At 40.6% G+C, this 11,191-nt stretch overlaps 1 protein-coding gene across 1 annotated transcript; it reads right to left on the reverse strand.

Moving 5' to 3' along the window:
• Nucleotides 1-732: 732 nt before the first annotated feature.
• On the reverse strand, nucleotides 733-5,086 carry LOC310798418 (acidic mammalian chitinase-like; the record flags this gene model as incomplete). The annotated part of the gene is made up of 9 exons (XM_083660968.1): nucleotides 733-974; nucleotides 2,064-2,196; nucleotides 2,287-2,403; nucleotides 2,521-2,703; nucleotides 2,900-3,023; nucleotides 3,525-3,649; nucleotides 3,747-3,912; nucleotides 4,040-4,096; nucleotides 4,824-5,086. 9 exons carry the CDS (start codon nucleotides 5,084-5,086, stop codon nucleotides 733-735), a joined length of 1,410 nt encoding a protein of 469 aa, XP_083517094.1.
• Nucleotides 5,087-11,191: the final 6,105 nt, after the last annotated feature.

Consider the following 11,191-nt stretch of genomic DNA (forward strand, 5'->3'; position numbering starts at 1 on the left):
TATGATTTTGGGGTGAACTGTCCCTTTAAAATGATGGTTTGAAAGACTGAGGGAAAGACAACATCAAAAGGGAAACTGGACAGATGTGAAGAGTCCATATGACCACATGATGTCCACCCATTGGTTTGGAATGAAGAGAGAAGCAATGCTTAATCAGTTGTTTACTAGAAAGCAGTTAATGGAGAAGTTCACAGAGAGGTTATTAGAGGTTATTCACACAAAGTATTAGTTGGTATTCTGTGCATGCTGTTAAACATATTGTTTGGTCACCAGAGCCTGAAAGTAAGACAAAACAGGATGTAAGGTGAAAGAAGAGATAGAGAAAATGAACCAGGTTTTCTAGCTTTTCTTGTTGTATTTCTGTATCACACAGTTTTGTAGACTGTTGTTGGTTGTTTGTGTTGTTGATTTAGTCCAGTGGTTCCCAACAAGGGAATTGGACAGTGGTTGAAAATGCAAATGTCCACGGGGGGAAATATCATGAAAGTGACAACATGTTCTTTTGATCAGTTAAAGCAGAATTTGATATAAAAAAGGCTGCAGCAATATTTTTTTCTCAACAAAGGTTTAAAAAAAAAAGGTGAGCAAACCTAATTACGAATCTACAATTTTTCTTTTTTTTCTTTTCATACAGCAGAGTTCTTTATTCCCATATATCTTTTAGCACCAGATTATTACTTGATACAACAATTATATTTGTCAGATGTTGCGTGGCATGTTCCAGGTCGTTGCTCAGGGCCAGACGCAGCACTTGCAGCTGTCATCAAAGACGGAGCCAGGTCCACAGGGCCTCAGATAGGTGACACCAGCAGCACACATGTAGAAGGTGGTCCTGTCGTCTGGGTTGGCGTACAAGCCGTCTGGTTTGCCGTTGCAGAAGCCAGGCCCTGGAGCATGGGTGGTGGTGGTGGTGGTTGGGGCGGTGGTGCTAGCGCCGGGCTTGGGGGTGGTGGTAGGGGGCAGCGGGGGCAGCTCTAGATGGAGAAAAGAGTGGAAAGGAAGATGAGCTTTACATTGTGGCCTATGAGAGGAAGGCCCCTGGATTGGGATTCGCTTTGCCCAAGTGAAGTAGTGGATCGAAACTTAAAGGTCCTATCCGTAAGTTCTATCTATTACTGACACCGGTGGCCGTTAGAGTAACTGCAGGCAGCGTGTGAACGAGCTGGTGCGCGGGCACCATACTCGCATGCGCACAAGCAGCTGCCTGGCAACAGCAGACTGTGTTGCTTGCTTTGTAACGTTAACTCATAAAAGTCACTTGAAAACGGCAACCTGGACAATTTATCAGTCAGACCAGCCTTGAGATGCCCAGGAAGGATTCTGGATGAATTATCGGACGTTATTGTGGTATGTTTGGCCGTGTTTTGGCTTACATTGGCTGCGGGGAAATGGATAGGATATTCACGTTACCGTGAGCCAGGAACTACCCTGCTTCCCCTGTATGTATGGTACCGTGTAATGCCTGGGGTTGACCAAACTGAACAATGTTCCATAAGCATAACAGTAGTAACGTTAGGCATATTTACGACTGTTACATTCATTATCCACACAAGACGGTAACGTTATTAGTGGAGCTGGGTGGTCATTTCTATAAATCTAAATCTGTAAATAAATATTAGTTAGCCGTGATTAGCATCAAGCTAAGGTTATAATAATGGGCAGACTCACCACCGCAGCTAACTGCAGTCAGTCAAACAATGTTCCATGACCATAAGCACAACGGTAGTACGTTAGCATTAGACATATTTGCGACTGTTGCATTACTCCACACAAGATGACGGTAACGTTATTAGTGGAGCTGGTAGTATTCTATATAGCGAGCGAACCCCTATCCTGCAAAATCCTGCAATATCTCTGCAATGGGTGAACGCAGAAAGACGCGTCTGGGCTCATTTTTTAAGTTACGGAACGGCACATTCACTCATTGGTAATAGAAAACACTTTGTGAATGTTTATTTTCCGGCCAAACTTACTGTTTCCTAAACAGCAGTGAGCTGAAGCTGAACTGAAGTTCACACAATTTTCAAACTAAAATTGGAAGGAACATTTTCTCAAAGACTTACCAATATTAAGAAGTGTGCGGAGATGTGAGAGCAGAGGGTGGCTGCCCTCTCCACAGAACTGTCCAGCAAAGTCATCCAGATCCAGCGCCCACACAAAGGCACCGCCGAACTTCTGCTCCTGCAGGTAGCGGACCTATGTCGTGGAAACAGATCCAGAATGATACATCTGTGCCGTGGATCTGATCTGGATGTGTGGAAAATATGGTGTTGCTGTGCCACCTACCTTGATCTCATAGCTCTCCCTGGTATCGAATCCTACCCACTCACTGTTCTTGGTGGCGTAGGGAACCTTCTGGTCTTCAATCCACTGAATGGTTGTGCCCTTCACCCAAGTGCAGATCTAATAAAATGCAATGAAAAAAGTAAACCGAGAACAATTTATCCATACTTTACATATCAGGTTGATTCATCATCAATTGTACTGGACCAGTTATGTTTGATTATCTCTAGACGTTACCTCATAGTAGGACCAGAAACCAGCTTCACGTGTGTATGGTCCAGCTGATGCAGCGCCACTAACTGGGGCTCCAACACCAGTTTCTGATGATGACAGACGGAAGGTACGACCGTACGCAGCAAAACCCATCCTCAGCTTCTCCAGTGGGGCGCCGTTGTCTCTCCAGTACTTCATGGCATAGTCCTTAAGAAGAATCAACAGATAAAATGGTTGTAATTGAGGTTCAAATGCAAGATATCATAGAAAATAAATGATATGCCTATTGTGATCAGGTTTTACACATAATATATGAAACATGTAAGACACAGATGTACCAATTCCATATCTTCATCTCATGCTTCTTCCCCTATTGGTTTAGTAGACTGGTATTTATCCTTACAGTGTTGAAGTAGATAAGGTCACCATGGTCCTCGGACCCACGATACAGCGGGCTGTTGTGTCCGGTGAATGGATCCCAGGCTCCATGGAAATCATAGGTCATCACATTGATGAAGTCCAGATATCTGGAGACGCATGAAAACACAGGCCGCATTCACATCAAGCATGTTTGGAGCACTTTGTATGAACACTAAGATGCCTGATAATGCAGGTCTCTGCTGTCTCTGCAGTGCGGTTCGTTATTGAGAACGTAATCCGGACCAGTAACAGGAAACATTATGGGTATATGGAGACGAATGTTGACATTATGATACTATGATAGCCAAAAGTTCCTCATGCTTGGAGTTGGAAAACCTATAGCAACATTAAGTCTGGATTGATGCTCATACAGTATTCAACTATTTCTTCATGTGTTCTCAACTACTATGAACACCAGAGAAGAAGACTGTAGACAAGTCCATCAGGCTTAGCTGAAGTTAGCTTCACAGACTTCAAACTTTACAGCCATGGTGCAGACCAAAGAAAACAAACTGTAAGAGTGATTGCACCCACCCATACACACAATATCATTTGTTTTGATGATTTACATTCCTCGCTTAAGAAATAGCCATTTCCAAAAGACTCACTTGGCAATCTCAGCGATTTCATAGCCAGCGTCAATGGTTCCCTTTCCTGCAGACACTGCAGCAGTCAGCATGAGCTGGGTGTTGCCAGTGGCTGCAGCCTCAGCTTCATAGGCAGCAACGAGCTCCTGTAGGTGCACACCACAGTTGATAAGACACCTTCTAGTCCACTCAAAGGATAGTTTGGTCTTCATTCAACATGAGATTTAAAGGTAAATGCTCCACCTTGCAGAGGAGAGTGAATCTCTGCTTGTCCTCTGGTGGACTACCACGAGATCCAGGATACTCCCAGTCCAGATCCAGACCATCAAATCCAAAATGCCTCAGGAATTTGATACTAGACTGGGCGAACTTCTGACGGTTGGCTGCATTGGCCACTGTTCTGGAGAACCTGGAGGAATTAAAATCAGTTGTAATAAGACCCACATAAGTGGGGTAAGTTCACAAAAACTGGAAAATATAATCTTTTTTTTTTGCGGCGAGCAAATCAGGGATATTGACACCACTTGAATACTCACTGGCCTGAACCAAAGGTCCATCCGCCAACGCCCAGCAGAGTCTTTAGATGAGGATTCCTAAACACAGAAGAGATTATTAAAGATGATTGCCTTTTCTCTGTCGCACTAAATGTTTCTATGCCTGGTAGAATATCACATTTTAAAATGTACTCTAAGATAGTGCTGTTATCATAACTGAAATCTTAGCTCCCTATTCACCTTATTCTTTGCCCATATAAGGACGCTTCTGCATGACGTCATTTCATAATCGTCTTTCCGGTTTTAAACACGGAAGTAGAGTACGCCTCCCACAGTCATTTAGACTTGCCAAAAAGCTGTTTTCAAGCTAAAAAAACCCCAAACTGTTTTAAAGTTTTAATATTTGTCAGGTGAGAACGTAACATATATGTGACCAGTTTATCAGAATAACGCCTATTGGAAATATTTAATGAGCAGCGAGGACCGGGAGCGCTGACTGTGCTGACACCGGTCGGACTGTCAAACCCTACTGTAGTTAGGCTACTTGCAGTGAGAAAACACTGTCGACGTGCTTTTGTAACTAACGTTAAATGCCGACCGGGTACAGCCATCGGCTCCTCGCAGCAGGTGGAGTTACATTATGAACATGTAACTGAAGTTGGCCGCAGTGTGGCTTAATTCTGAATGTTGCCAAACTTCATTCATACTGATGTTTTATTTTGAAAATGGCCGCCAACTAGCGCTGAACCGGAAGAACAAATACGTTGCGTCGAACGCGGAAGAGAGAAAAAGTGGGCGTGGTGAATAAGGTGAATAGGCCACTTACCTGTCCTTCAGGCTATTGAAGGACTTGTAGAGGACGTCATCATTCCACTCAAAGGTGATCACCTCATGGTTGCTGTTGATCATGGCAAAGGCGTAAATCAGGGTGGTGCATATGTAGGGGTCGACATTTTGGGGCATGTACTTCCCTTGGCCAGGTCTGTACTGGGACCAGTTGGTGAAGTAGCATATCATCTGGTGTGGTTTGGTAAGGGCTGCCGGAACTGGGGTTGCTGTGTTGTTGGGAACAATCACATGTTGGGTCATTTATGTGTCAGAGATCTACTTTAACATAGTGCAGCTGCTACAGCAACATGGTCTTCATCAGCCAGATTCAGCCAGGGCAACCATGAAGTGGTTCCTCCCTAGCGCAGTAATATGAAACGTAAACATTGTCATTGTTTGATAAAATGGTAAAAGTCGTTTTTATGCAAATCAATGCTGTTATTATTAAGATGTATATAATTTATCCAATGTAAATTTGTTTTTAGAAAATCCAATTGTGATTTGTCAAATGCCAGTCATTTCAATATTAACAGGCCGATTATTTAGCAGTAAAGAAGATCACATTCTAATAAACTGATGATTAATTTAATCAGTTGATCATTAATTAGATCTATATGCCATCATCACCATGAAGGGACTGCGCACAAGTTGTACTTGTTTTTATCGAGTTAATGATTCATGTCGATTCAAGTAGAAAAAATAAGGTATGTTCAAATATGACAAATATGAAGAGGTTGCATGACTTGCATGCTTGGACATTGTTGGCAATCCATAACTACAACTGAAAGCTACAATACTGATGTTATTAAAGCATCACTTACCCAGCTGGCATAATACTACCAGGCACAGGCCTATGGAGAGAGAGAGAGAGAGACTTGACAAACTCAGAAACTGGTTGTAGATTCAAGATTCAAGATTTTTATTGTCACTCCGTAGTACAAGTATCACGTGTGAAATTCTTAATAACAGGGCATATAGGTGCAGGAAAACAAGAGAAGCAACAAGCAATAGGGCAGTAAAGCAATAAGACTAGGGCTGGGTTCAAAAAATCGATTCTCCGATTTTTAATCGATTTTCATTTTAATCCTCGATTATTGATTCATATGTCCAGAGATCGTTTTTTTTTTTTTTTTTACTAAACAGGCTAAAATATTGTGCTGTGTGTGGTAGTTGAAACATAGTTTCAAGTTGACGTTTAATTATGTTTGTAGTTTAAACAAAAACATAAATACTGTAGGCTACATGAATGGAAATGTTTGATCATTATTAATATCTACTTTTAGAAATTATATAGGCTGAAATCAAATCACTGTGCATAATTGTGAAAGTGTCTTTATTGACAGATGAAAAGGCTGTTATTTACCCTTTGTCACCACGTGGTGAGTAAATATATGTGTAACTAAAACCATTAAAATTGACAACAGGTCTGCAACTTTTTTTTTCCATGTATCTACTTGGCTGGTTGGAAACCCCTGTGTTACATAACTGGACAGTCATGTAATTCAGGGTACAGCTCAAAAACCACGTTTTGGTATCACTAACCAAATCAATATTGAAAATTGATCGAATCGGAATCGAATCGAATCGAATCGAAATTAATCGATTCGCAACCTTGTGAATCGGAATCGAATCGATTCTTGAAATTTGAACCAATACCCAGCTCTAAATAAGACATGTCAAAAACAGTGACATATTCACTGCACATAGGTGCAAATGGCATGGACATACTTTAAACATAATTAAACATAATTAACATTCTGTTTGCACAGGTGCAAATAGCATAGACCTAATTAAACATACAATTAACATTAGACATACGTAATGGTAGCAGCTATAGTACTGCTACTGTAATAGAGCCACTCTGAAGATGGTTAAATTCTGTACTGGTTTTCAGAAGATGAGTAACATCAAAGTTATAGTAATGATGAGTAACAAACCTGCAAGAATGGTGAGCTTGGTCATCCTGATCTGTAGGAAATCCCACACAGCCGCAGATCTCAACACTGAAGGTTTAGCTTTTTACTCTTAACACATAGATGAAGAAGAATGTTTCAACATGAGAAGCGGAATCCTATAGAATACAGACAGATTTTTCTGTAATATTTGAATCAGATTTCTTCAACATGCAAAATGAACCAATATTTAAATTGGTTTAAGCAAACACGGACTACGGTACTTGACCCATAAAGACACTTTACATAATGGTTCAGTACAGATATAAACATCCAGTTCTATTATTTTAATTAATAAAGAAATGGTAATAAGCTTACCTCGGGATTTCACCAGATTCAGAGGGATCAGAACAGTGAGCAACAGTAATAACCTGCTTTTTATACTGTTTTTATGAGGTGGGTTGGATCAGATTAAACATTATTGGGTCATATTATTTTGCTAAGATATGATGTACTGTAAACCAGAAGGTTTTCTTTATGGCTGTCCAGTTTTAGCCGCTGTTGAGGCTGCTGGTGAGATTCTTTTCTTCCTGGTAGGATAGAATTAAGTTTGAATTCATCTGTTTGAATCAGCACCATCATCATCATTCATGTCAATCTTTTTCTCAATAAAGATATAAAGAAGCTTATTGATGATGAACTAAAGAATTTGATCTAGAACCATATAAGTTCGAGGATGAGTGTCAAGCTGTGAATCAGTGGACTCAGATGTTTTAGATGCTGTACATACCGGTAGTTTGAGATATGGAAACCAAGCCGAGCCAGGGAGATAAAATATGTTTCTTCAAGGTCTTGGAATGAACAAAATCCATTCAGGTCAAACTGTATATGTCATTCAGAATTACAAGAACAAACAAAGGGCATGGAGCCTGTTAGTAAGAGGATGAAAGTGACATGCGATTGACAGCTACAGTATTATTAATACAGTATGGTACTGTAGTATTAACCTGACATCAGACATCACTGCTGTCTTTGGTTTCATATTTATGAACATTTATGTAAGATCTTGGCAAGTTTCCATTTAGATGGAAAAGTAGCGTGCACCGTCAAGTGATACCAATTACAGAATGCTAATAACCAGAGATGGCCACTTGAGACTTGATGACTTGGACTCGAGTCGACTTGAGTCCCTGTTTTGATGACTTGCGACTTGACTTGGCAAATAAATAAATTACTTAAGACTTAGGCTTCTTGGACCTGGAAGTTAAAGAGTCGAGACTTGACTTGACTTGAGACGGGATGACTTGGACGACTTGTTTGTGTTCGTTAGTTTAAATAGATAAATACTGTAAGTTTAAGTTATTTGTTTTTGTTTGATTACATTGTAGTCTGGCTGTCAGTATTTCACTGTTTAAAACTGATGTGGAGGATTTTCTTTATTGAGAAAAAAATAAAGAAAAAAATAAGCTTTTATAGTTATTTGATTTTTGTTTGATTACATTTATTTAACTGAATATCAATAATTATAATACAATTTCAATTCATTGTCATACTTTTTGAACAGGTTAGATAAATTGTCCAATAATATCACTGTTAGCCATGTACTAGTCTCGCTGGCCAGCCTCCTCTCCCTTTCGTCCGAGGAGTCTGGCGCCGCATGTCTCCATAGTGGGATTGCGACAGTGCCCTTGGAAAATAGTTTCCAACAATCCAATTTGCCGTTTTCAGCGTGTAGCAACGAGCTAGCATGTAGTTTTCTGCCGTTAGCTTGCTAGCTAGTTAGCGTTGTTGTTTTCACTGAGGCGGCAGGGCACTGTTTACAGCGACACACAGGGAGGAGGGAGCGGAAGCCGCTTTGATTGACATGGTCGGAGCCAATGAAAAAGCTTGTAATAAGCCGGGAGCGGACATCCGGCTGTTACACAGCTTTTCACGTAGCTTGCCGACAGATTTTCGATGCAAGTCGAAAGTCTGTCTCGAGAGATTAGCCATGTACTAATACCTTGTCTTTGGTCCCATGTCTGCTAATAACGCTAACACTACTTCTATATAGGCCTATAGCAATATTAACAGCAAATAATAATAATAATAATTACAATAATACTGAAGGCAGAAAGTGATCGTTGTTGGACATTGCATAGTTTCCACTGTAATCAAACAATGCAAATACTTCCAACATTTTAAATTGTGATTGATGCTACTCAATTTAAATTTAAATACATGCAGGGGCAAGTTACGGTTCAGAACCATGGGCCCCATTCATTGTCTAGAGTTTCTACCTGAATGGAATAATATGAAATGTGTATATAGGGTATTTGTTTGAGAATGGACAAAACACTGGACTAATCTATTCAGTGATTACTATGGTGCTGTTGCCAAATAACATTAGATAATGTCAGTCCAATGTTCAAGGTTCTAGGTTTCTTTATTAGTACCCGAGAGTAAAATAGTTATGCAGACGAGAAGTTCAGCTGTCCAGAAGATAAAAACAAAACATACAAAATCACAAGACATCAAACAAGCATCATTACAATAGAGCACATTAAAATGTATGAGGAAACAGCTCAGGAATACTTCATCCAAGGATAAGTCCTTATCGGAATTAACTAACCTACAGTGACCTCGTCTAACTGCCCTACATTGTGCTGTTTGCTATGACAACTGATATCACAGACTTTGGTCTAAGATTGTATTATATGATATTATTATATAATTATATAGTATTTGTAACATGAAGAACAATTAAAAATGGCTTCATGCACACCAGTGGCCTATATAATTCTTTATAAGGCTCCTATCCATATGTAGTAAAAAGTTCACCAATTGTGCCATACTTCTTGATGTTTGGAGGGACATGTCAAATATTTTCGAGTATTTTATATTGCCTCTTTTGCTATTTGAACAGTAGTGCTTTTTCTGTTAGTTTTATAATAAATATGGAACATACTGTACACACCGTAGGCACTTGTTGAATCGATCCCCCTCACATCACCCATAGAACCAATTCTAGAACCAACATGAACAGGCAATAAAAGACACAGCTGAGGTAGATTTTGAATCCGGGCATCCTCATTTGTTTTAATAGTTTTCCAGAAAAAATCCACAAGCACTTATGATATATAGAGAGATTTTTTTCCCCCTGATTTCCCCCCATTTTCTCCCCAATTGTACTTGGCCAATTTCCCCCCCCCCGCTGCACCGGTCGCTGCTCCACCCTCTGTCGATCTGGGGAGATCTGCTTCCTACATGCTCAGTTGCCAGCCGCCTCTTTTCACCTATCAGCGGGGAGCTTCACCAGCAGGATGTATCACATGGGCGGATCACGCTATTCCCACCAGTTCCCTTCCGCCCCGAACAGGCACCCCCCGATCGACCAGAGGAGGCGCTAGTGCAGCGACCAGGACACATACCCCTAATCTGGCTTCCCACCCGCAGACACAGCCAATCATGCCTGTATGGACGCCCGACCAAGCCGGAGGTAACACGGGGGTGCGAACCTGCGACCCTCATGTTGGTAGGCAGGGAATCTACCGCTACACTACCCCGGACCCCCCAACACTTTGACCTTTGACTTTGTTGTTAAATTGATTGTTGTCGTGAAATGTAACGGTAACAATGAAGTTATTGACATCACTGGCTTAGTTGATGACCTTGTTGACCTTGTTTTATAAACTAGAGGGCACTGGGTAGGGTGCATACCAACCGCCAACCTTTCTACACACTTTTATGGTACTACATGAATGCGTTTGATAGTTAGGTGCCTTTTTTGTGATTGGCCATGCCCATTACCACGCCCCCTTTGGCCAGTGTGTCTGGAAAGTTAATCAGTTCTAAGTTGGTCAATGACCTAATTTCTACAAACTTTAGTGGTCTGTTACAGGAATCCGTTTGGTAATTAGAGCCACCTTTTTGTGATTGACCACGCCCCCTTTTCCCCTGGTGTGAACAAAGGCATACGCCTTGCGTCCTCACGACCCCTTTTCCCCTGGTGTGAACAAAGGCATACGTCTTGCGTCCTCACGACCCCGGCGTATCTAACCCCCAAAAATGGAGACAAAAAATTAAACGGAAACAAGCGTCACCTTTTTATAGTGTTTTCTCCTACGGTGCGCCGCTAGAAAATCAAACAATTGAAATTATTTTGCACACTTACTAATTCATTTGAGAATCAGTTTTTTCTGTCGTTTGTCTTTTCCTTCTCATCAATACCACTTATCTCTCTCTCCTGCTATAGTATATAGTGATCATATATAATAATATATGACAGTAGCGAACCCTATATATATATATATATATATATATATATATATATATATATATATATATATATATATATATATATAAGACCACCTTCTACAGTATAGTATATAGTGATCATGATCATAAAAAGGCAAGTTTCTGTGCTTGACTTTCCACCACGATGGGTCTGACTGAATGATTAAAAAAACTGGACACTTAAAGAATTAAATTCAAT

Source organism: Poromitra crassiceps (assembly GCF_964638095.1).
Source record: "Poromitra crassiceps genome assembly, chromosome: 25".
Classification (NCBI taxonomy): Eukaryota; Metazoa; Chordata; class Actinopteri; order Beryciformes; family Melamphaidae; genus Poromitra; species Poromitra crassiceps.